At 46.9% G+C, this 22,876-nt stretch overlaps 1 protein-coding gene across 6 annotated transcripts; it reads right to left on the bottom strand.

Moving 5' to 3' along the window:
• Positions 1 to 637: 637 nt before the first annotated feature.
• On the bottom strand, positions 638 to 21,846 carry atf7b (activating transcription factor 7b). 6 transcript variants are annotated; one of them, XM_073071215.1, is made up of 12 exons: positions 20,767 to 21,846; positions 14,202 to 14,271; positions 13,438 to 13,531; positions 12,630 to 12,748; positions 12,413 to 12,532; positions 8,178 to 8,332; positions 7,704 to 7,806; positions 7,486 to 7,599; positions 6,954 to 7,085; positions 2,766 to 2,966; positions 2,353 to 2,461; positions 638 to 1,977 (listed from the first exon to the last, which is right to left on the bottom strand). In XM_073071215.1, the coding sequence occupies exons 2-12, from the start codon at positions 14,247 to 14,249 to the stop codon at positions 1,760 to 1,762; spliced, it is 1,413 nt and encodes a 470-aa protein (XP_072927316.1). In that variant the 5' UTR covers positions 14,250 to 14,271; positions 20,767 to 21,846; the 3' UTR covers positions 638 to 1,759. The 6 variants fall into 6 exon arrangements, with proteins under 6 accessions (XP_072927316.1, XP_072927314.1, XP_072927315.1 ...); XM_073071213.1 differs by lacking the exon at positions 20,767 to 21,846 and adding an exon at positions 15,994 to 18,111; XM_073071214.1 differs by lacking the exon at positions 20,767 to 21,846 and adding an exon at positions 15,750 to 15,979.
• Between the last annotated feature and the right edge of the window lie 1,030 nt (positions 21,847 to 22,876).

The following is a 22,876-nucleotide window of genomic DNA, read 5'->3' on the forward strand; positions in this document are numbered from 1 at the left end:
ATTCTGACTGGGTGCATCACCGTCTGGTGTGGAGTCTCCAATGCAGAGGATCACAAGAGACTGCAGAGGGTTGTAGACCCAGTCAGCTCCATCACAGGCACAAACCTCCCCAACATCGAGGACATCCTCAGGAGGCAGGGTCTCAGAAAGGCGTCATCCATCACTGAGGACCCTCATGACCCGGACATGCCCTCTTCTCATTACTACCATCAGAGAGGAGGATCAGGAGCCTGAAGACCCACACAAAGCATTTTAACGACAGCTTTTCCCCTCCACCATCATTTCTGACCAGTTCTTGAACCCATGAACACTTCCTCAGTATTTGTTTCTTTATCTATTTTGCAATTTATCACAATTTTTATATCTTTGCACTGTAGCTGCAAAACAACAAATTTCACATCTTGTATCAGTGATCATAAACCCGATTCTAAGCACAAGTGGTCCTGTCCTTCACCACCTGCTCATGTTCCAGTCTCCTGTCCCCACCTTTCCACCCATCCTTCTTCCCCAGCTCCTTCCATCTCCCCATTCCTTAACCCACTCCCCTTGCCCCAACCACATCTCCACCTCCTACCACTCCACCCCTTCAACCCACCTGCCCCTCATCTCTCCCCGATCCCCTCACCAATCAAGTAGACAGTTTCTAAAACATTCCTGTGGTTTATTTGTAGAATACTTTGTTTCAAGGTTACATGTCCATATATATATGCAGCTATGTTTAACATTTGGTATTAGAAATTTACATAAATTTATTTACATATAATAATTTTTGCTTTAGAGATACATTGATAGTTACTGCAAGGAAATAAGGGGCAATCACTCACTCTTCAAATTTACACCATTCACATTCCATTCTGGCATGTGGAAAAGACTAGAGTGAATCCCCCTCCACACCATCCCATCACACATTCCCGGGGTCAGACACAGAGTGAATCTCCCTCCACACCGTCCCATCACACACTCCCAGGGGTCAGACACAGAGTGAATCTCCCTCCACACCGTCCCATCACACACTCCCAGGGTCAGACACAGAGTGAATCTCCCTCCACACCGTCCCATCACACACTCCCGGGGTCAGACACAGAGTGAATCTCCCTCCACACTGTCCCATCACACACTCCCAGGGTCAGACACAGAGTGAATCCCCCTCCACAGCGTCCCATCACACACTCCCAGGGTCAGACACAGAGTGAATCTCCCTCCACACACTCCCAGGGTGAGACACAGAGTGAATCTCCCTCCACACCGTCTCATCACACACTCCCAGGGTCAGACACAGAGTGAATCTCCCTCCACACCGTCCCATCACACACTCCCAGAGTCAGACACAGAGTGAAGCTCCCTCCACACCGTCCCATCACACACTCCCAGGGTCAGACACAGAGTGAATCTCCCTCCACACTGTCCCAACACACACTCCCGGCATCAGACACAGAAAGGGGAGAGACTTAGTGGAAGGAGAAAATGAGAGGGAGCGAGGGGTACAATGAGGTGAAAGGGTGGTGGCAAGGAGAGAGATGAGAGGAGAAAAAGTGAGGGAGACATATAGTTGTGCCTTTCCACAGACCACCACTCACCCTCCTTGCTGCTGACCACCAGATCCTCACCACACTTATCACCCGTGCCCCCCACCTTCACCGACAGTTCCTTAGCGAGGGACAGAGAGGAGGACCCAGAAATGCAAGTATGGGGGATGTGACCTTCCCACCTCTCGACCCTACCTGAGGGGGAGAAGGGGGGGAGCACGATCCTCAGCACATCATCTTTCGGCTGGGTGGGACTGAGGAGCACAGATGACATGAGGGTGGGGGCTGGGGCTCGTCTTGGGTCGAGGAGTCAGGGTTGTGGAGTTGATGCCGTTTCCTGTTGGCCGCAGAGCCCCCCCATCTCCGGCCTCTCCCCCCAGCACAGCAGGGGGCCGCTGGATCACGGCCACGGGGGATCCTGAAGACTCACACAGCTCCTTCGGGCTGTCGTCTGGGGTATGGGTGGGGAAGAGAAGGTGAGGGAGATGAAGGAGGGAAGAGGGAAGAAGGAGAGGAGGGGGTTAGTGATGCATGTACTTCCAATCGCCATATTTCTCCCTCCTACTCCCTTCCTTTACACTCCTCATCCTCCTTCCCTTTCCTTCACCCTCCTCTCTTCCTCTCCCTTACTCCGTCCTCTTCCCCTTCCTGTCCCCTCCCCCTTCCTCTGTCCCCTCCCCCTTCCTCTAACTCTCCCCCTTCCTCTGTCCCCTCCCCCTTCCTCCGTCCCCTCCCCCTTCCTCCGTCCCCTCCCCCTTCCTCCGTCCCCTCCCCCTTCCTCCGTCCCTCCTCCCTTTTTCTGCCCCCGGGCTGAGGGGAGACCCACCGATGAACTCCTGGGTCCGTCGCTGGATAGCGGTGACAGGACAGTCCTTATGAGCCAGCAGTAGCTGCTTCAGCTGGGCCACCTCGTTCCGCAGGAGCCGCACCTCGTTCTGGGAGAAGAGTCAGAAGGGGTATAAAGGCCAGATCTGTAGAAATACGTGGACCCTGTCCCTTCCCTCCATTTTCAAGCAATCCATTGGGGTCTCCCAGTTGACCAGGAGGTTCCTGTGTGTGTCCACTCAGATTTTGAGCAGGGAATGTGGGGTGGTCGGGGGGGAGGGAAACGGAAAGGGGGAAATTCAGTGAGGACGAAGAATCATTGTGGGATGGGCAGTGGGGAAGGAACTCCCAGCGTCCTTCCCATCCTACCCTCTCCCTCTTTCCTCCTCGACCCCTCCACTCCCCTCTTCCTACCTGTAGCTGGACGTTCATGTGTCCCAGTTCCTCGGCCTTCTTCTCCAGCGAAGACACCCACACTTTGCGTTTCTGCCTGCAACGGGAAGCAGCCGCTCGGTTCCGTTCCAGAAACCTCCTCCGACGCTCATCCGGGTCCTCCTCTACACCGCGTCTTCGCCGGCCCCCTCCCAAGGGAACAGTGGGCTGTGACAGTGAAGTCTAGGGATAGGGGGTAGTGGGGGGGAGATAGGTAGAGTAGGGGGAATGAGCTTTTAGATCTCCAACATCTCAAGACCACATACAATCCCCCCTCCTCCCATATATCCATCCATCCTATGCCCCACAGAGTTGGGGGGGTGAGAGGGTGGGGGTGGGTGAATGGGAGAACTCAGGGAAATCCCACCAGGTCACAGGGAGAGAGTACACAGACTCCACCGGGGGGGGGGGGGGGGGGGGGGGAGGGGGAGAAAGAGAGAGAGGGAGAGAGAGAAAAACTTAGAGGTGGATAGAGTCTGAGGTAAATTGACAGATGTTTTTTATGGGAAGAATTCGTATTACCCCTCGCAGCCCCATCCTCCTGCCTTCTCCCTGTAACCTTTGACATCCTGAATAATCAAGAACCTATTAACCCTCACTTTAAATATACCCAATGGCAGTCTGCCTCAGCCGTGTGTGATAATAAATTCATCATCCTCTCCACATCTACTCTATCTAGGCCTTTCAATATTCGATAGGTTTCAATGAGATCCTCCCCTCATTCTTCTAAACTCCAGCAAATACAGGCCAGAGCCATCATACGTTCCTCATACATTAACCCTGTCATTCCCAGGATCATTCTCATAAACATCTTTTGGACACTCTCCAATGCCAACACATCCTTTCTTTGGTAAGGGGCCCAAACCTGCTCACAATACTCCAAATGCAGTCTGACCAATACCTTATAAAGCGTCAGCATCACATCCTTGTTTTTATATTCTTGTTCTCTCAAAATTAATATTAACATTGCATTTGCCTTTCTTTTTTTCTTTAAAAAAATTTTTTTTAATTAGTTTTTCAAAACATTTTACAAAATTAAAAACCCTAAATCCCAATGGGGAGCATTAATACAGTGCAAGATTAAGCATACAATAACAATATGCTACAAAGGAAGAGAATTTAACAAAAAAGCACCTAAATTAAAGACAAGTGAGCTTAGTGTCCTCCCCAAGCCCCACAACACAAGAAAAAAAACAACAACTCCAGACCAACCACCACACAGTATAAAGAGTATAAGTCCGGACAGTCAAACTCCCAGACTGTGAATACACTTAGCAACAGAGGATAATAATGCCTACTACCAGAAAAAAAAGGGAGCTGAAAGCAAGGGACCGAAAAGAAGAAGAAAAAAAAAGAAAAAAAAAACCCTAGTCAAGAGGAAGGTTATGAAAGTACTCGATAAAAGGTCCCCGGACCTTATGGAAATTTAGATCCGAATTAAGAACTGAATAATGAATTTTTTCGAGGTCCAAGCAAGCCATAATGTCGTTAAGCCATTGCGCATGAGTGGGCGGGGCAACATCTCTCCATCTAAGGAGGATCAAGCGTCTCGCCAGGAGAGACATAAATCTGTCTCGCCCCAAAAACCGAACAGAGCGATTAAGGGGTTAGGTTCTAGGTGCTGATTCAGAATACCCGATAATGTAGTGAAGACATCTTTCCAGAATTTCTCCAAGCTAGGACAGAACCAGTACATGTGGATGAGAGAGGCCACGCCCCTCTTGCATTTATCACAGAGCGGACTAATGCCAGGGTAGAATCGAGATAGTTTAGATTTAGACATATGGGCTCTATGAACAATCTTAAACTGTAAGAGGCAATGGCGAGCACAAAGGGAGGTTGAGTTAACCGATTTGAGAACTGAGTCCCAGCTCTCCTCGGATAAGGAGATATTTAAATCCTGCTCCCAGGCCATTTTAATTTTATCCACAGGGGCCTGTCGTAGGGCTGCTAGTTTATCTCGGATAATTGAAATTAAACCTTTACCTAGTGGATTAATGGAAAGAAATAGGTCCATAGCATTTTTCGCAGGCATTTCAGGAAAGTTAGGAATTAAAGCAGCAGTAAAGTGTCGGATTTGGAGATATCTGAAAAAGTGAGCGTTAGGCAGGTTGAACTTAACGGAGAGCTGCTGAAAAGAAGCGAAGCGATTATCAATGAAGAGATCTTCAAAATGTCTAATGCCCTTCCTGTACCAAACATGGAATGCTGAATCGTACGTAGTAGGTAAAAAAAGGTGATTATGTGCGACAGGGCTAGAAACGGAAAACCCCTGGAAACCATAGCATTTCCTGAACTGAGCCCATATACGCAAAGTGTGTCTAACCAGAGGATTAGCTATTGATCTGGGCAGAGTGCTAGGGAGTGCAGAGCCAAGAAGTGCAGAGATAGATAATTCTTTAGTGGAGCTCAACTCCATTGCCACCCAGTTAGGGCACTCGGGTTGACCGTGGAAGAAAGACCAGAAGGCAGCACAACGTATATTAGCTGCCCAGTAATATAAGCGAAAGTTAGGTAAAGCCATGCCACCCTCTTTTTTAGATTTTTGAAGGTGGATTTTATTAATTCTAGAGCGCTTATTCTGCCACAGATATGACAAAATAATAGAGTCTAAGGAATCAAAAAAAGATTTAGGAATAAAAATTGGGATAGATTGAAATAAGTGTAAAAATTTGGGGAGAACATACATTTTAACAACATTAATACGACCTACCAAGGACATAGATAGAGGTGACCATTGTACCAGACTCTGTTTTATAGCATATGAAAGATTGACAAAGTTTTCACGAAAGAGATCTTTAAACTTCCTTGTGACTGTAATTCCAAGATAAGTAAATTGATTATGGACTACTTTAAAAGGGAGATCACGAAATATTAGTTCTTGTGCTTCTTTATTAATTGGGAAAAGTTCACTCTTATGTAAGTTGAGTTTATAGCCAGAGATCTGGCTAAACTGGTCAAGAAGTGAAAACATTAGAGGTAAGGATGTAGACGGATTTGAGAGAAAGAGTAATAAGTCATCAGCATAGAGAGAAACTTTATGCTCAACACCCCCTCTCCAAATCCCGGTCAATTCAGGACAATTTCGAAATGCTATCGCCAGAGGTTCTATAGCCAAATCAAAGAGAAAGGGACTTAAGGGGCATCCCTGACGGGTGCCACGTTTGAGATTAAATACTTGGGATTTCTGAAAATTAGTTAGAACAGAAGCAGTAGGACACAGGTACAGCAATTGGATCCAAGAGATGAAACTTTGGCCGAGGTCAAATTTTTCTAACACTGCAAAAAGGTAGTTCCACTCTATACGGTCAAATGCTTTCTCCGCATCAAGGGAGATAACACATTCAGGAGTCCCAGTTGGAACTGAGTATAAAATATTAAATAGACGCCGAATGTTAAAAAAAGGGAGACGGTTTTTAATAAAGCCTGTTTGGTCATCAGAGATAATGGAGGGAATAACGGTTTCTAATCTATGAGCCAACACTTTAGCTAAGATCTTTACATCAACATTGAGCAGAGAGATCGGCCTGTACGAGGAACACTCTGTTGGGTCTTTGCCCTTTTTTAAAAGAAGAATAATAGATGCCTCATTGAAAGAGGGTGGCAATTTGCCATAATTAAACGAGTCAGATATTTGCCTTTCTTACCATTGACTCAACCAGCAAGTTAACCTTTAGGGAATCCTGCACGAGGTCTCCCTTTGCACTTCTGATTTCTGAATTGGCTCCCTGTTTAGAAAATAGTCTACACTTTTATTCCTTCTACCAAAGTGCATGACCATGTACAGTACGTCCCTACACTATATTCCATCTATCACTTCTGTACCCATTCTCCTCATCTATCCGAATCTGTAGCCTCTCCGCTTCCTCAACACTACCTGCCCCTCCGTCCATCTTCATGTCGTCAACAAACTTGACCACTGAAGAAATCGGTATGTCCCTGTTGATCTTTAATAGATGAGCCACAGAAAGCATCTTTCCCTGATGGATCAAATCCTCCCCACCTTCCCCAAGGAGTTGGCTCAGACAGATCAGGCTGGGGAAGGATGATAAACCCCATCCCTCTGTCTGCGGTGGGCAGAAGGGATGAGGAGACTTGGGGAGGTGGGGAGGATGGAGGGAAGGAGGGAGGTAGGTGCAGGGAGATGAGGGGTAAGAGAAAGAGGTATACCTGAGTCTGTGACGGGGAGACAGCAGTGGGCAGTGAGTTGCTGTTCTGGCTGTGCTGTGTGCTCTTTGTACTGGAAATCACGTTCCCGTTTACCATTGGCAGGTTCTGCAAGGTCAGTGTCGACTTCAGCCGCTGTCATCAGGTTGATGGGGTGTTGGGGGGGGGGTGGAAGAGAGTGGGTCAGAAGGTAGAGGCATTGCTGTTTGCATTCTTCTCCCTTCCCCACCTCCTGATATCCCTCCTTCCTCACAGTACTCTCTCCCTTCCTCTCGCGCTCCCCCTCACTACCTCCCATGGTGCTCACCATCCTTCCCTCCCTTATCATCCCTCCCCTGCAACACTCCCCCTCTCCCCATGACATTACCCCACCCTCTGCCCTCAACACTCCCCTTCTGCCCAATACTCTCCCCTCAACCCAACAATCCCCTTCCCCCATGACACTCCCCCCTCTGCCCTTGATACTCCCCCTCCCTCCCCCAACACTCTCTCACTGCTCTGCCCCTCCCATGCCAATGCAAGGATGTGGACTCACCATTCTGGCCTCCGACTGCGTGGGTGGGGTGGAGGGAGATGGGGGCTGACTGTTGTTGGAAGTTGGCCCCGGGATTCCCGGGATGTTGGGAACAAGCGATCCAGGCCGTGCGATCTGGGTGTGGGGCAGAGTACAGGTCAGGAGCATGGAGGTGGGCAGCCAGCACTCCAGGGTCATACACTCTTCCCACCCCCACACAAAGATGCTGTGGTACTCACAGAGATGACGGTGGGTATCTGCAGGGTGGGGCTAGGGATGTTGACAGGCATGGTCTGTCCATTCGGCAGGTGCAGAAGGACAGGCACAGGTCCAGTAGGAGACCTGGGAGTGGGGTGGGGGTAGGGACATAAGAAGAAACAGAGAGTGTTCATGTTTTGTCTGATATATTTCACCCACATAACAAAACCTCCTCAAATTCACCCACCGACCTCCTGAACCTTCTTCCCCTCCCACAAAATGTCCCCAAACATCACCGCCACTCGCCTCCAATTCCACCATCTTTCTTCTTGTCCCATCTCCCCAATTCCCCGCATCCCTCTCTCTGTCCCCACATCTCCATCCCTGCCCAACCTCACCATTCGCCCCACATCCCCATTCTCCACCCTGCCTCTATGTCTCCCCCACACCTTTCCATCCCTATCCACATCTCACTGCCTCCCCTCCTTTCCTTACCCCAAGTGGCGAATACTCACGACAGTGTTCTGTTGGAGGGGGGAGTGGGTGTGATGACGGAGGTCGGCGAAGGTATCGTGGGATGCAGGGAGGGTCCTGACTCATAGGCCAACAGCAGTGAGCCTGGCCTTACAATTGTGGGTGTTGTGTTGCCTGGTCGCTTTGGGGGATGGTCCTGTGAGGGGAGAGCACAACACAGATAGTTAATGGGTGGGAAAGAGGGAAGGAGACAGAGGGGCAGGAGAAGGGGAGGAGGGGGGAGCAGGGCAAGCGGACAGGAGGGGAGGTGAGGGGATCAATGGGGTGGGAGAAGGGGAGGAGAAGGGGTGAGGAGATTAATATAAAAGACAATAATGTAAGAGAGAATAGTTTTTTTTCAGCTATATAAAGAGTAAAAGAGGTGAGAATGGATATTGGACTGGTGGAAAATTACACTGCAGAGACAAAGAAATGCCAATGTGCTCAGTAAGTATTTTGCGTCACTCTTCACTGTGGAAGACATTAGAATATGCTGGAAGTTCGAGTGTGTCAGGGGGTAAAAGTGAGTGCAGTTGCTGTTACTAAGGAGAAGGTGCCTGGGAAGCTGAAAGGTCTGATTGTAGTTAAGTCACCTGGACCAGATGGATTACTGGGGAAGAGGCGCTGGCTATCCACTCTATTTATTAAGAGGAATAGATAGAGTGGACAGCCAGTGCCTCTTCCCCAGGGCACCACTGCTCAATACAAGAGGGCATGGCTTTAAGGTAAGGGGAGGAAAGTTCAAGGGGGATATTAGAGGAAGGTTTTTTACTCAGAGAGTGGTTGGTGTGTGGAATGCACTGCCTGAGTCAGTGGTGGAGGCAGGTACATTAGTGAAGTTTAAGAGACTACTAGACAGGTATATGGAGGAATTTAAGGTGGGGGTTTATATGGGAGGCAGGGTTTGAGGGTCGGTACAACATTGTGGGCCAAAGGGCCTGTAATATGCTGTACTATTCTATGTTCTATGATTACACCCAGGGTTCTGAAAGAGGTAGCTGAAGAGATTGTGGAGGCATTAGTAGTGATCTTTCAAGAATCAATAAATTCTGTCATGGTTCCAGAGGACTGGGAAATTGAATTGTTCGTGGTTTTCCCATAGCTGAGTCTGGTGGCTGCTAGAGAGGGGCTAATGAGCCACATCTCCAGAGATGCCCGGTAAAAAGGGGTTATTTGTCTTCTTTTGCACATTGGTTGTTTGTCAGTCTTTCTGTGGAGTTTTTCATTGATTCTGTTGTATTTCTTTGTTCTGCTGTGAATGCCCACAAGAAAATGAACCTCGGGGTATATATGGTGACGTATACATACTTTGATAATAAATTTACTTTGAACATTGAACTTCGAACCCGATGGTGTGGTGTCCCAGATAATCATAAGTACGTCCAATTCTACCTTCAATTCCTTCACAGAGTCAGTAAGGAGCTGCAGCTGTATGCACTTCTTATAGATGAAATCACCAGAGACACCAGTGGTCACCCTGATCTTCCACATCCTGCAGCTGTGGCATGCAGTACCCTGACTGACCTGACACCCCAGTTTCTCTCATAGGGAAAGTAATTCTCAGGAAAACCTCATCTGCACTTCCTGTTTTCAGTATGTCCAGGTTCGGCCTAAAGCTGGGCGACTGCGGGGCCTGCACGGCCCTGCGGACATCAATTTTCGACGGTGTCACGTACTGAAGCATAACGGGAGCTGGAACATCGAGGACAGTGGGAGTGGCCGTCAGAGGGCTCTGCACTCGGTAATCGATTTGCTGATTCTCAAGTCAGGGAACTTGAAATAAAAAGCAATGCTTCAAATTGACTAATGTTGACATAGCGACTGTTGTCTCCCCTGTTGCTGTGGAAGGAGTGATATCTGTCTCTCCCTTGTTAGTGAGAGAGAGTGCCTGTGGGATGTTGGACTGTTGGAATGAACAGTTAGTTTTTGATGGACTGTAGACCATGGTCTCTCTTTGGGGGCTTTCCTGTTGCTTGCATGGTGGGTGGTGCAGCTTTTTGCTGGAATAATTTGGGGAGGGGAAAGGGGGAGGGTTGATGCTGTTTGCTCCTGCTTGTGCATGTGAGGTGGCCAGGGGGCTTTAGGGTTATTGCATCTTTTTTTCTATCATTCATTCTTTAGGACTTTTTCTTCTGTTTCAACGATGTCTGTGAAGAGTAAGAATTTCAGGTTGTGTATTGTATACATTCTCTGATATTAAGCAGAATTATTCAACTATTGAAGTTTACGGAACATATGAAGATAGGTAGAAAGGCAGGTAGTGTTGAGGAAGCAGTGAGTCTGCAGAAGGATGTGGACAGATAGGGAGAATGGGCAAAGTAGCAGTTGGAATATAGTAGAAGGATATATATGGTCATGCATGGTAGAAGGAACAAAGGCGTAGACAACATTCGAAATAGGAAGAAAATTCAGAAATCATAAGTTTATCCCAGGAATGAAAGGGTTAATGTATGAGTAGTATTTGATGGCTCTGGGCCTCTGGAGTTAAGAGGAATGAGAGGGGATCTCATTGAATATTGACAGGCTCAGACAGAGTGGACATGGAGAGGATGTTTCCTATAGTAGGGGAGTCTTGGACCAGAGAGCACAGCCTCAGATCATTAGGACGTCTATGTAGAACAGAGATGAGGAGGAATTTCTTTAGCCAGGGGTGGTAAATCTACGGAATTCATTGCCACAGAAGGCTGTGAAGTAACTGAATATATTTAAAGTGGAGGTTGATAGGTTTTTGATTGGTCCGGGTGTCAAAGGTTATGGGGAGAAACTGGAGAATGAGGTTGAGTGGGATAATAAATCAGCCAAGATGGTGTTAGAATGATTTTTGGGTTTAGGACATATACATTTACCAATTTAGGTGCCATCCTGACAGATATATTTGGATAAAACCTGTCCCTGAAATATCTCCACACTACGCAAAATATAAAAGACGGGTACCAGTTAAACAGCACAAACTTAAAACCGCAGAGTATGAATTCCACAATCTGCCACTTTTGAGCACCTGAACTCATGATGCCTGCTGTAATCCTTTGCATCACACTCACAAAACATGTACGGTCGGCCCTCCTTATCCGCGAGTTCTGCATGCGCGAATTCAACCAACCGCGAATCGAGAAAACCCGGAAGTGCTCTTCCAGCACTCGTACTTCGAGCATGTACAGACTTTTTTTCTTGTCGTTATTCCCTAAACAATGCAGTATAACTATTTACATATCATTTACATTGTATTAGGTATTATAAGTAATCTAGAGATGATTTAAAGTATACGGGAGGATGTGCTTGGGTTATCATGGATCGTGATCGAAAAAAAATCAAAAGTTCTCTTACTAAGTAAGTCAGAACAGATACATCCGGTATTATTTAGCATCAATCAAATGTTTGCCTTAGTATATAGTATATATTTTACCTTTCTATGCATATAAAACACTTAAGAACGTATGTTTCAGCACCGGGCTCAGGAACAGAAGTTCCCGAGTTCGATCCAGTGACAAATCGCTCCCGAGTGCGCTCTCCATCCGTGCCAGGTTGATGAGGAGGATCAAAACTCCAAAACCCAATAATTAAACCACTGCATTGCTTAGTAATAATTGTAGCTTTCATCGGGGCAGGGCCTTTCTCACTTTATCCTTTAAAATATTCTGATCGTTGACCGACTGTAGCCTAACGCTTTTCTAATGACCGATGGCGTTTCACTTCTTTCCAATCGCTTTATTACTTCCACTTTATTTTCAATTGTGATCGTGATTATTTTCATGAACAGAAACACTGTGGATTCAGAGCTCGACCACCGGGTCCTAATGTCCACCGCACCGAGACAGGTTGAATAAGGTCTGGGGTTCCTCTGGGTCCTAAGGTCCACTGGATTGAAACAGGTTGAATAAGGGACTTGAGCATCCGTGTTTTTTGGTATCCACGAGGGGTCCCGGAACCAATCCCTTGAGGATAAGGAGGGCCAACTGTACGCTAAAATGCAGCTCCCCAAATGAGTATACACACCCCCACTCTGGCATCCTGAACCATCGGTAACCACCCTTCGCAATTGGTGGCTCCGTCTCACCAAGTTAATGTGTATGTCCTAAACCCAAAGATCACTCTAACAATGGAATGACAGAGCAGACTCAATGGGCTGAATGGCCTAATTCTGGTCCTATCTAATGGTCTTAAGGGATTGGGAGGTAAGAAGGGGAGAATAGGGAGTGAGGGAAGGGAGGGTGGAAATCCAGAGAGGACAAGATCTCACCTTCCCCTCCATGAGTGGGTGGTTGATGGATACATCTGGACGGTTGGCTCCCTGGGACATCTGCTCCGTCTCCTTGACTTTAACCTCTGGAATTGAGGGTAAGACAACGTCCAGGGGAGACTGAGGGACATGTCCGGAGCAGGCAGTTAGTGGAGGATACTTGCACTCCATTCCTCCTCACCACCCACCGCCCTCACCGCTCACCTCATTAACTGACCTTTTTGCACTCTTCCTCGTCTGCCTTCTTGAACTCTTGCTCAAAGGGATTTGCCAGCTCTGTGAACAGCCCAACCTCCTCACAGTTTTTCAGGAAGCGGGTAGGTGTAGGGGTTTGGTCTGGTCCAGGCATGGTGGGCGGGGTGAGATGGAGAGAAAGACAGTGCTTATGGTAAGGAACAAGCACACAGCCACTCTAAAACCCTGCTGAACCTCCTCCCTTACATCTCTGAGTGTGGCATCTCCCATGCACACAAGTCCAGCAGCCCCTCAAACAGGCAGAAAAGAGGGAGGGAGGGGAGGCGCACACGCACAGAGAGGAAGAGGAACACTGATACAGACTGGTGTGTGTACATACCGACACAAAAACAAGCAGACTGTAGACTCACTCAACTCCACATTGACACAACTCTCCCCACCAAATTCAAGAGGCAATGCCTCAAGAATGCAGCATCCATCATTTAAGGACTCTCACCTTCCTCTCATCATTACCATCAGGAAGGAGGTACAGGAGTTTAAAGACCGACACTCCATGATTCAGGAACAACTTCCTCCCAACCACCTTCCCAATCACATTTCTGAACAGTCCATGAGCCCATAAACACTCACTATTCTTCTTTTGCGCTATTTATTTATTTTATAATTTATAGTGATTTTGTACTCTCGACAGTGGTTGGGGGAGAGACAGAGACACGAGATAGTGAGACACACACTCATACTGACAAACTTGCTTTGTAAATCTTGTTTAACCCACCCCCACAAAACCACCCCCCACCATACCTGAAGAATACACCCTCATGCCCACTTACCCGCAACGATGACCCCATCACGACCTGGCCCGAACTTGAGGGTCATCTCATGTTTGTGTCTGTGGACGGCCAGGTGGTCTTCGTTGGTGAATCTCTGTGTGTGTGTGGGGGGGGTGGGGGGGGGGGGGCGGGAAGAACACAGTCAGACCAGCACGTTTGCGGGGTGAGGGGGAAAACAAATTTGGCCTATCCCTTCACCGGCCCCAGCTGACTCTCCTCTTCTCACCCCTCCTCTAAACCAGAGTAATCACCTTCATACTTGTTACCCCTGACCCTTGGCAATATAGAGGTGAGAAGGAGTGAGCCCCCCCGCCCCACCGCACAGTACGTGTTGTAATGGGAGAGATGGGAAATCGTGTCACACAGTCCGCGTGGTGTGGTTGGGGAGGAATGTATCCCTGATATACCAGTCTGTGTAGTGAAGTTTCCTTTGCAGTCACAGAGTCACATGCATAGAAACAGGTGCAAGTCCAACCTGAGGATTGTTTCCCAGCCAGTGTCAAGCTTCTTAAGAGTTGTTGGAGCCACACTCACCACAGGAAGGGGTTGTGTTCCATCACACTCCTGACCTGTAGATGGTGAAGAGGTAATGTGGTGGATGTGGAGTGTATGGACTAACTCCACCTGGGCAAGTGGGGAGGGGGACTCAGTCATGGAGCACTTTGTGGCACGAGGAAGGAGTTTCTTCAGCATAGTTGCATCTGCTCGTGCCACAGCGATGCAACCAATAACCCTGGGACCACCAGACAATGATTACCACTCACCTGCCCACACCCTGGTGCAGAGCAGACAAACGGTCTGTCGTCTCCCATCTTCACAGCTGTCTGGGCTCAGCTATAGGTGGTGGGAGTAGAGAGAAGGAGAGGGAGAAATGTTATACACTTGTCATTTACACCAGCTCCCCTGTTTGTTCACAAGTTCCATCCATCCGCAGTGCCTTGCTCTATGGGAGATGGGAGTGATTGTCCCTGTCCTGCGGCAACACCCTCTCAGAAACAGCTCACCAATATGTGCATGCATGTTTAAACCAGTGGGTTTAAAGGAACCGGGGACTGAGATTAATGCGAGTGGGGGAGCGGGGTCCTGGTGGATTTAACTTGAGCCAAGTCACTAGTCTCATAATATTAGCAGTAATTGAGCAGACAGTAATTATAAACATTATTAATAAAACTATTACTGACAGTAACTACACAGATAGAAATAGTAATTAGTATTTATAATACTACTGCCATCAGTAATTGTAAGACAGCATGATTATTACTAACCAGTTTACTATTACTAGCAGTAACTACACAGATCCCAGTCGTAAACTGATTAGTAATAATACCTTTACAGGCAATAACAAAGGTAAACTGATATTAGCAGTGATTATGAAGACAGTGAACATTATATTCAGTTAACATTATATTACTAGCAATAATTGTGAAGACAACAGCATTACTAATCAGTAACTGAAAAGAAAATAGCTATTTGATTTGAAATAATATTATTAATAACAATTATAAAGTCAGCAATACTAAACTATTAGCAGTAATTATGCAGACAGCAATAAACTGATCAGTACTATTACTAATAGCAACTTTGAAGACAGCGATAGCAAACTGATCAGTAATAATACTATTCCTAGCAAAATTGTAACGATAATTAGTGCTTAGTAATGCTACTGTTATTGCTAGCAGTATTAAGACTAATAGTAAATTGCTTAGCATTATTACTGATCACCCATTACAAAATAGCAGCATTATTTCTACCAATAACCAGTCAACAGCCGCATCACTAAGAGGACAAATACTAGGAATGGCTTTAGTGATGCCAGTTTTATCGCTCGTTAAGAGCAGCTCTGATGGTGACAATAACCCCCAGTAATCACCACATTTAAATAACAGTAGAAATCCACATGGACCAGCCGAAATCGATTAACTAGCCCACTGGGCCTCACCTCTGCGCGAGTTTACCCTGAAACATCGCTAACTAACCCAGCAGTCCTAATAACCAGGGGTAATACCACCATTATACCAAACAACTTCCTCCAGAGAGACACCCACACCGAGAAATCCAATTGGCTAGCCGCCACGTCCATCAGAGCCAGATTCCACTCCCTATTGGGACACTACTGCATCTGTCAGAATCGGATCCCACCCATACACTGCCGCGTCTATGAGCCAAATCTCCATTCTCTATTTGTCCAACAGCCCGTCAGTCAGAGCCCAATATTGTCCCTACTCAACCCCCATCGGTCGACCGGTGCACTTGGAGCTATCGCTGACTAGACGATGGCCATGTCAATCAACGCGCATTGTGGCACCGCCCACCAAGCGGACTGTGATTGGCGAGCACTGGAGCATCAAGTAGCCGCCGTCGACATCCGTCACGGCGAGAGGCCAGGATGCCATCTCTCTCCTCCTCCCGCCTCCGCCGCTTCTCCCGTCATCTGGGAGCCGCGACGACGGCAGCGCGACCCCGAAGGGGAATGTGGTTGGTGTATAGTTTAGTTGAGACGCCGGCCGACCCGTTAAACCAAAACAGTATGAACTGTCTGAGGGAGAAGCCGCTCACCGCGAGAAGCCTGTGTTCTCGCCCGCTTCTCGCGAGAGTGACCGCAGGTTTGTGACGTAAATGTGTCCCCCGCAGGTGTTTGGTGGGAGGGTGGAGGTGCCGAGGGGAGTGGAGGCGGGAACTCGCCCTCAGGTGGCCGGAGGACCGTCACTGCACCGGTAGACGCGACAGCAGCTCAGAGGAGCGGTGCTGTTGGGTGGGATGGGAGCAACAGACAGCATCACCTACAGATGGAGGGCTGCTACCGCAGGCGGTCAGCATCGCCACTTTTGTCTAAGTTGCGGATTATCCTGCTGAAATGGAACTGTAGCCCCAGTCTTTGTCCATACTTATATACTATCTCCTATAAGTGCACCCTAGGCCTTTGCACAAACTAGTAAACTGTCTGCTAAATTAGACCTTGCATGACAAGGTATGTGCCTCAGACCTTTGTACAAACTTGTAGACTGTTCAATTATAACCGTTCTGAGCCAAAATGAAGCTCTAACTGGGAAATATAAGTCTTAACGCAGCAAACCTTCAGGAGAGTGAGTCACTTTCCTGACACGATATTTTATAACGTAACACACGAAATACTGGAGGAACTCAGCAGGTCAGGCAGCATCCATGAAAAGGAATACAGTATGAACAATCGCCATTTTGGGCCGAGACCCTTCATCAGTGTTTACGATGTTTTATACTACTACTACTACAAAAAAAGATTAAAAACGATCAACAACAGTTTCGATTGCTATAATCATCTACTTTAACATTTGGAATACAGTCATGTATATTTACAGAATTACGTATTTATAATGGTGACACATCCCAAATAGCAGAATTCATTTGAATATTTAATATTGGTCTTTGTTCTAAAGACCCGAGTGCAAACTCCATACACCCACCATATAACCCTTTTGTTGCAGTGTTGAGGATGGCTCCATGAATATGCAACTAACCAGAAGGTTAACTAACAGATGTGTCCTTACAGGTAATAGCAGGGATACACTTTTAACCATCTAGCAGAAATATTCCCTTATGTAGCTTCAATGGGACAGAATCACAATATACCACATCCAGTGATTGGTCTTGTGATAAAATAAGGCTGAAGTCACATTGGTCAAGGGAAAATCTTGCCTAACAAATCTATTCGAATTCTTTTGAGGAAATGACAGGCAAGGATAGAGCCCATGGTATTACAGGAAAGATACTAGCATGGATAGAAGACTGGTTGACTGGCAGGAGGCAAAAAGAGGGAAGAGGGGATGCTGGTGATTAGTGGTGTTCACAGGGGTCAGTGGTGTTAGAACAGACTCCATTTCATGTAATATATCAATGATTTGGAGGAGGCATTTGACAGCTTTGTGGCCAAATTTGTGGATGATACAAAAATAGGTGGATGGGCAGGTAGTGTTGAGAAAGCAGGGAGGCTGTAGGACTTTGACAGATTGAGTGGAAGATGGAATACATTGTCAGGAAGTTTATGGTCATGCACTTTGGAAGAAGATATAAAGGGTGTAAATTATTTTTGAAGTGGAGAGAAAATTCAGAAATCAGGTGCAAAGTGACTTGGGAGCCCTCCTACAGGATTCCCTAAAGGTTAACTTGCAGGTTGAGTGAGTGCACGGTAGGCAAATGCAATGTTAGTATTTAATAAAAGGAAGGATGTAATGCTGAGGCTTTATAAAACACCAGTGAGACTATATTTGGAGTATGGCAAACAGTTTTGGGCCTCTTATCTAAGAAAGGATGTGCTGGCATTGGAGAGGGTCCAAAGGGTTGGTGAATTATCCCAGGAATTAAAGGGTTAACATATGAGAAGGCTTTTGATGGCTCATGGCCTGTCCTCACTCGGGATCTATTTAAAAGCCAAGATAGAGTGGATGTGGAGAGGATGTTTCCTAAAGTGGGGGAGTCTAGGACCAGAGGACACAGATAGAGTGGATGTGGAGAGGATGTTTCCTATAGTGGGGGAGTCTAGGACCAGAGGGCACAGATAGAGTGGATGTGGAGAGGATGTTTCCTATAGTGGGGGAGTCTGGGACCAGAGGGCACAGATAGAGTGGATGTGGAGAGGATGTTTCCTATAGTGGGGGAGTCTAGGACCAGAGGACACAGATAGAGTGGATGTGGAGAGGATGTTTCCTATAGTGGGGGAGTCTAGGACCAGAGGACACAGATAGAGTGGATGTGGAGAGGATGTTTCCTATAGTGGGGGAGTCTAGGACCAGAGGGCACAGATAGAGTGGATGTGGAGAGGATGTTTCCTATAGTGGGGGAGTCTGGGACCAGAGGGCACAGATAGAGTGGATGTGGAGAGGATGTTTCCTATAGTGGGGGAGTCTAGGACCAGAGGACACAGATAGAGTGGATGTGGAGAGGATGTTTCCTATAGTGGGGGAGTCTAGGACCAGAGGACACAGATAGAGTGGATGTGGAGAGGATGTTTCCTATAGTGGGGGAGTCTAGGACCAGAGGACACAGATAGAGTGGATGTGGAGAGGATGTTTCCTATAGTGGGGGAGTCTAGGACCAGAGGACACAGATAGAGTGGATGTGGAGAGGATGTTTCCTATAGTGGGGGAGTCTAGGACCAGAGGACACAGATAGAGTGGATGTGGAGAGGATGTTTCCTATAGTGGGGGAGTCTAGGACCAGAGGGCACAGACTCAGAAATGAAGGGTGTCCATTTAGATGATGAGGAGGAACTTCTTTAGCCCGAGGGTGGTGAATCTATGGAATTCATTGGCACAGACAGCTGTGGAGGCCAAGTTATTGGGTATATTTTAAGGGTAAGTTGATAGGTTTTTGATTAGTAAATGCATCAAAGGTTATGGGGAGGCAGGAGAATGAGGTTGAGTGGGAAGATAAATCAGCCATCATGGAATGGCAGAACACTCAATGGGCCAAATGGCCCAATTCTGCTCCTATGTCTTATAGTGCAATGGACTAAGCAGAATAATCATCCAGTACAAACTATATGGGCGAAAGAGCCTGTTACTGTTGGGGCTTAGCATGAAGTTTTGTTTAGAGATGCGGTGCTGAACAGCCCCTCCCAACGCAATGAGCCGCACCACCCAGCAACCCACTGATTTAACCTTAGCCTAACCACAGACTATTTACAATGACCAATTAACTTACTAAACAGTAGGTCTTTGAACTGTGGCAGGAAACTGGAGCACCCAGAGGAAACCCACGCGTTCACGGGGAGGACATCGAAATTGAACTCTGAAGCCTTGAGCTGTAACAGTGTTGCACTAACTGCTACTCGACTGTGGCACCAGTGATTAGAATTCAATTGGTGACACTAACAGTAAGGAGTTTGTATGTTATCACAATTACCATGCAAGTTTTCTCCAGACACTCCTGTTTCTTCCCATGTTCCAAAGATACGAGTAAGTTGTGAGCATGCTGTATTATGGGCAGCATAGTAATTAAGAGTAATGCTATTGTAGAGCCAGCAACTGCATTCAATTCCTGCCGCTGTGAGGAGTTAGTACGTTCTCTCCATGACCACATGATTTTCCTCAGTGCTCCAGTTTCCTCCCACATTCCAAGCCCTTCAGAGTTAGTAGGTTAACTGGCTACATGAGTGTCATTGGGCAGCATGGGGTTTGTTGGGCCAGAAAGGCCTATTACTGTGTTTATCTCTGAATAAATAAACAACAAACAAATAATGTGCTGCAGTGCTCTGTGACTGTTTGGTAACTTGTCAAATCTACACAAACATCTATGAAAGTAGAGGTGCTGGTCCCAGGACAGACCCATGTTATCCCTCTTTTGTACCATATCACTTATATGAATGTTTATGTCTTTACACTGACTGCTGCTGGAAATCCCATTTCCCAACATACAGAGCATATAGCACAATAGTCCCTTCAGCCCACGATGTTGTACAGAACTTATAACCTACTCCAAGTTCAATCTTGCACTTCACTCCTACGCAACCCATAGCCCTCCATTTTCCATACATCCATTTAACAAACCAAGTCACTTAAATGACCCTAATGTATCTGCCTCTAACACCATCCCGGCAGTGTTCTACACTTCCACCACTCTCGATGTTAAAAAAAAATAACTTTGACATCACCCCCTATACTTTTCTTCACTCACCTTAAAAGGATGTCCTGTGGTATTGGCTGTTTCTGCCCTGGGAAAAAGGCACCGTTTATCCCCTTTATCAAGTCACCTCTCGTCCTCCTCCACTCCAAAGAAAAAGCCTCAGCTCTCTCAACTGTTCCTCATAAGACAGGCTGTCTAATTCAGGCAGCACCCTAGTAAATCTCCTCTGCACCCTCAGAGGAGGGTGAAACACCCTTCATATGATGAGGTTACCAGAACTGAACACAATGCCCTAAGTGTGGTCTAACCAAGGTTTTATAGAGCTGCAACATTACCCTGCAGCTTTTGAACTCAATCCGACTGATGAGGGCCAATGCATCATATACTTGCGTGTCACGAGGGATTTACGGATATGGACCCCAATCTCTTCCTTCAGCCTCATTCACTCCAAAGGAAATGAGCCCTGCTACGTCTGAAGTCTCCCTATTACCAATGTCCATGGATCCAGACAATGTCCTGGTGAATATCCGTCCAAACCCCCCCCCCCCCTCCCCTGCACATCCACATCCTTCCTATAAGAGTGAGCAGCTTCAAGCTCCTGGACGTCAACATTTTAGAGCCCTGGGCCCTACACGTAGATGCAATCACAAAGCTAGTGGCAATACTTCACTCAAGAGTTTGAGGAGACTTGGCATGTCACCAAAGATTTTTAACAAATGTCTACAGATGTACCGTGGAGAGCATTCTGACTGGTTGCATCACCGTCTGGTGTGGAGACTCCAATGCACAGGATTGGAAGAGGCTGCAGAGTAAACTCAGCCAGCTCGATCACATGCACAACTTCCTCACCATTGAGGACATCTTCAAGCAGTGGCACCTGAAGAAAGTGACATTCATCACTAAAGACGCTCACCATCCACAACATATCCTCTTCTTGTTACTACCATTGGGGAGTTGATACTGCACTATTCATTTATTTTTTGTTCTGCACTGTACTGCTGCTACAGAACAAATTTCATGTAACTGTAGTGGTGTGGGGGCCAGATTTGCACACTGTACTTTATGTGCAAACACAGGTCTCGCTTTTGCTGTCCTGTGAAACCAGGTTGCTGCTGCAGATTGGGCAGCTTGCTTTGGGGTGAAGCCCTGGCTAAGTTCTTTAAGATGATATTGGAATAGAATTAGGCCATTCAGCCCATTGTGTCTGCTCTGCCATTTGATCACTGCTGACTCATTTCCCTCTCAATCCCATTCTCCTGCCTTCTCCCTATAACCTTTCATGCCCTGACTAATCAAACTGTCAAGCTCTGCCTTAAATACACCCAATGACCTGGCCTCTGTAGTCACCCGTGGTAAGAAATTACTCCTTAACTCTGTTATAAATGGATGTCCCTCTATTCTCTCATTCCCCTTTCACCTTAAACCCACTAATGGCCTGTCCTAATTCAACCACGTTGATGTCATAGCCAAGAAAGCTCACCAATGCCTCTGCTTCCCAAGGAGGCTGAAAAAAAAAATTCAGCATGTCTCCATTGACTCTTACCATCTTTTAGATGCACTACAGAAAGCATCCTATGTGGATACATCACGGCTTGATATGGCAACAGGTTCACAAATAACAGTAGAGTTGTGGACGCAGTTAAACACATCAGGGAAAGCAGCCTCCCCGCCATGGACTCTATCTACACTTCTCACTGTTCTATAAAGCAGCCAGCATAATCAAAGACCCCACCCAGACATTCTCTCTTCCCCCCCTCCTATTGGGAAGATGATACAAAAGCCTGAAAGCACACATCACCAGGCTCAAGAACACTTCTATCCCAGTTATCAGACTACTGAATGGTTCCCCCCCCCCCCCCCAGCCCCCAGCTGATAAGACGGATTCTTGGCCTCACAATCTACCCTGTTAAGATTTCGCACCACTGTTGGTTTATGAACAGTATGAAAGACAAGCTTTTCACTGTATCTCAGTACATGTCAATAATAAACCAATACCAAAACCCTTTGGGAAAGACTGTGACCACCCACCTTATTTACACCACTTGTGGTTTTATAAACCTGTTGGGTCATCCCTCAACCTTCTTCAATCCAGGCAAAACAGTCCTAGCCTGACCAGTTTCTCCTAAGCCCTCCAGTCCTGGCAACATCCTTGTGATTTTTTTTCACCTGCACCCTCTTCAACTTAATCCCATCCTTCCTGTAGCTAGGTGACTAGAACTACACACGGCACTACAGGTGTAATCTCATCAACATCTTTCACAGTTGCAACATACAACATGACCTTCAGCCTACAATTTTGTGCCAACCTTTTAACCTACTCCAAGAGCAATCTAGCCCTTCCCTCCCACATAGCCCTCCATTTAATGGATCTGCCTCTACCACCACCCCTGGCAGCACATTCCACACACCCACCACCCTTTGTGTAAAACTCTACTTGTAACATCCCCCCTATGCTTTCATCCAGTTACATTAAAATTATGCCCTTTTGTATTAGCCATTTCCACCCTGGGATAAATCCGTCTGTCCACTCGATCTATGCTTCTTATCATCTTGTACACCTGTCAAACCATCTCTTATCCCCTTTGCTCCAGAGAAAAGCCCTAGCTTGCTTAAACTATCCTCAAAGACATCCTCATGAATCTTCTCTGCACCCTCCCTAGCTTACAACATAGAACACTACAGTACAAACAATGCTGGTACCTACTGCTCTGTGTAAAAGAAAAAAAAATGCCTCACACACCTCTTTTGAACTTAACCCTCTAACCTTAAATGTATGCCTTCTGGTGTAACATAACTCATGCTCTCCAGTCCCAGTAACATTTTGGTGGACTCTTATTATACC

This window comes from Hemitrygon akajei, chromosome 18 (genome assembly GCF_048418815.1).
Source record: "Hemitrygon akajei chromosome 18, sHemAka1.3, whole genome shotgun sequence".
Classification (NCBI taxonomy): Eukaryota; Metazoa; Chordata; class Chondrichthyes; order Myliobatiformes; family Dasyatidae; genus Hemitrygon; species Hemitrygon akajei.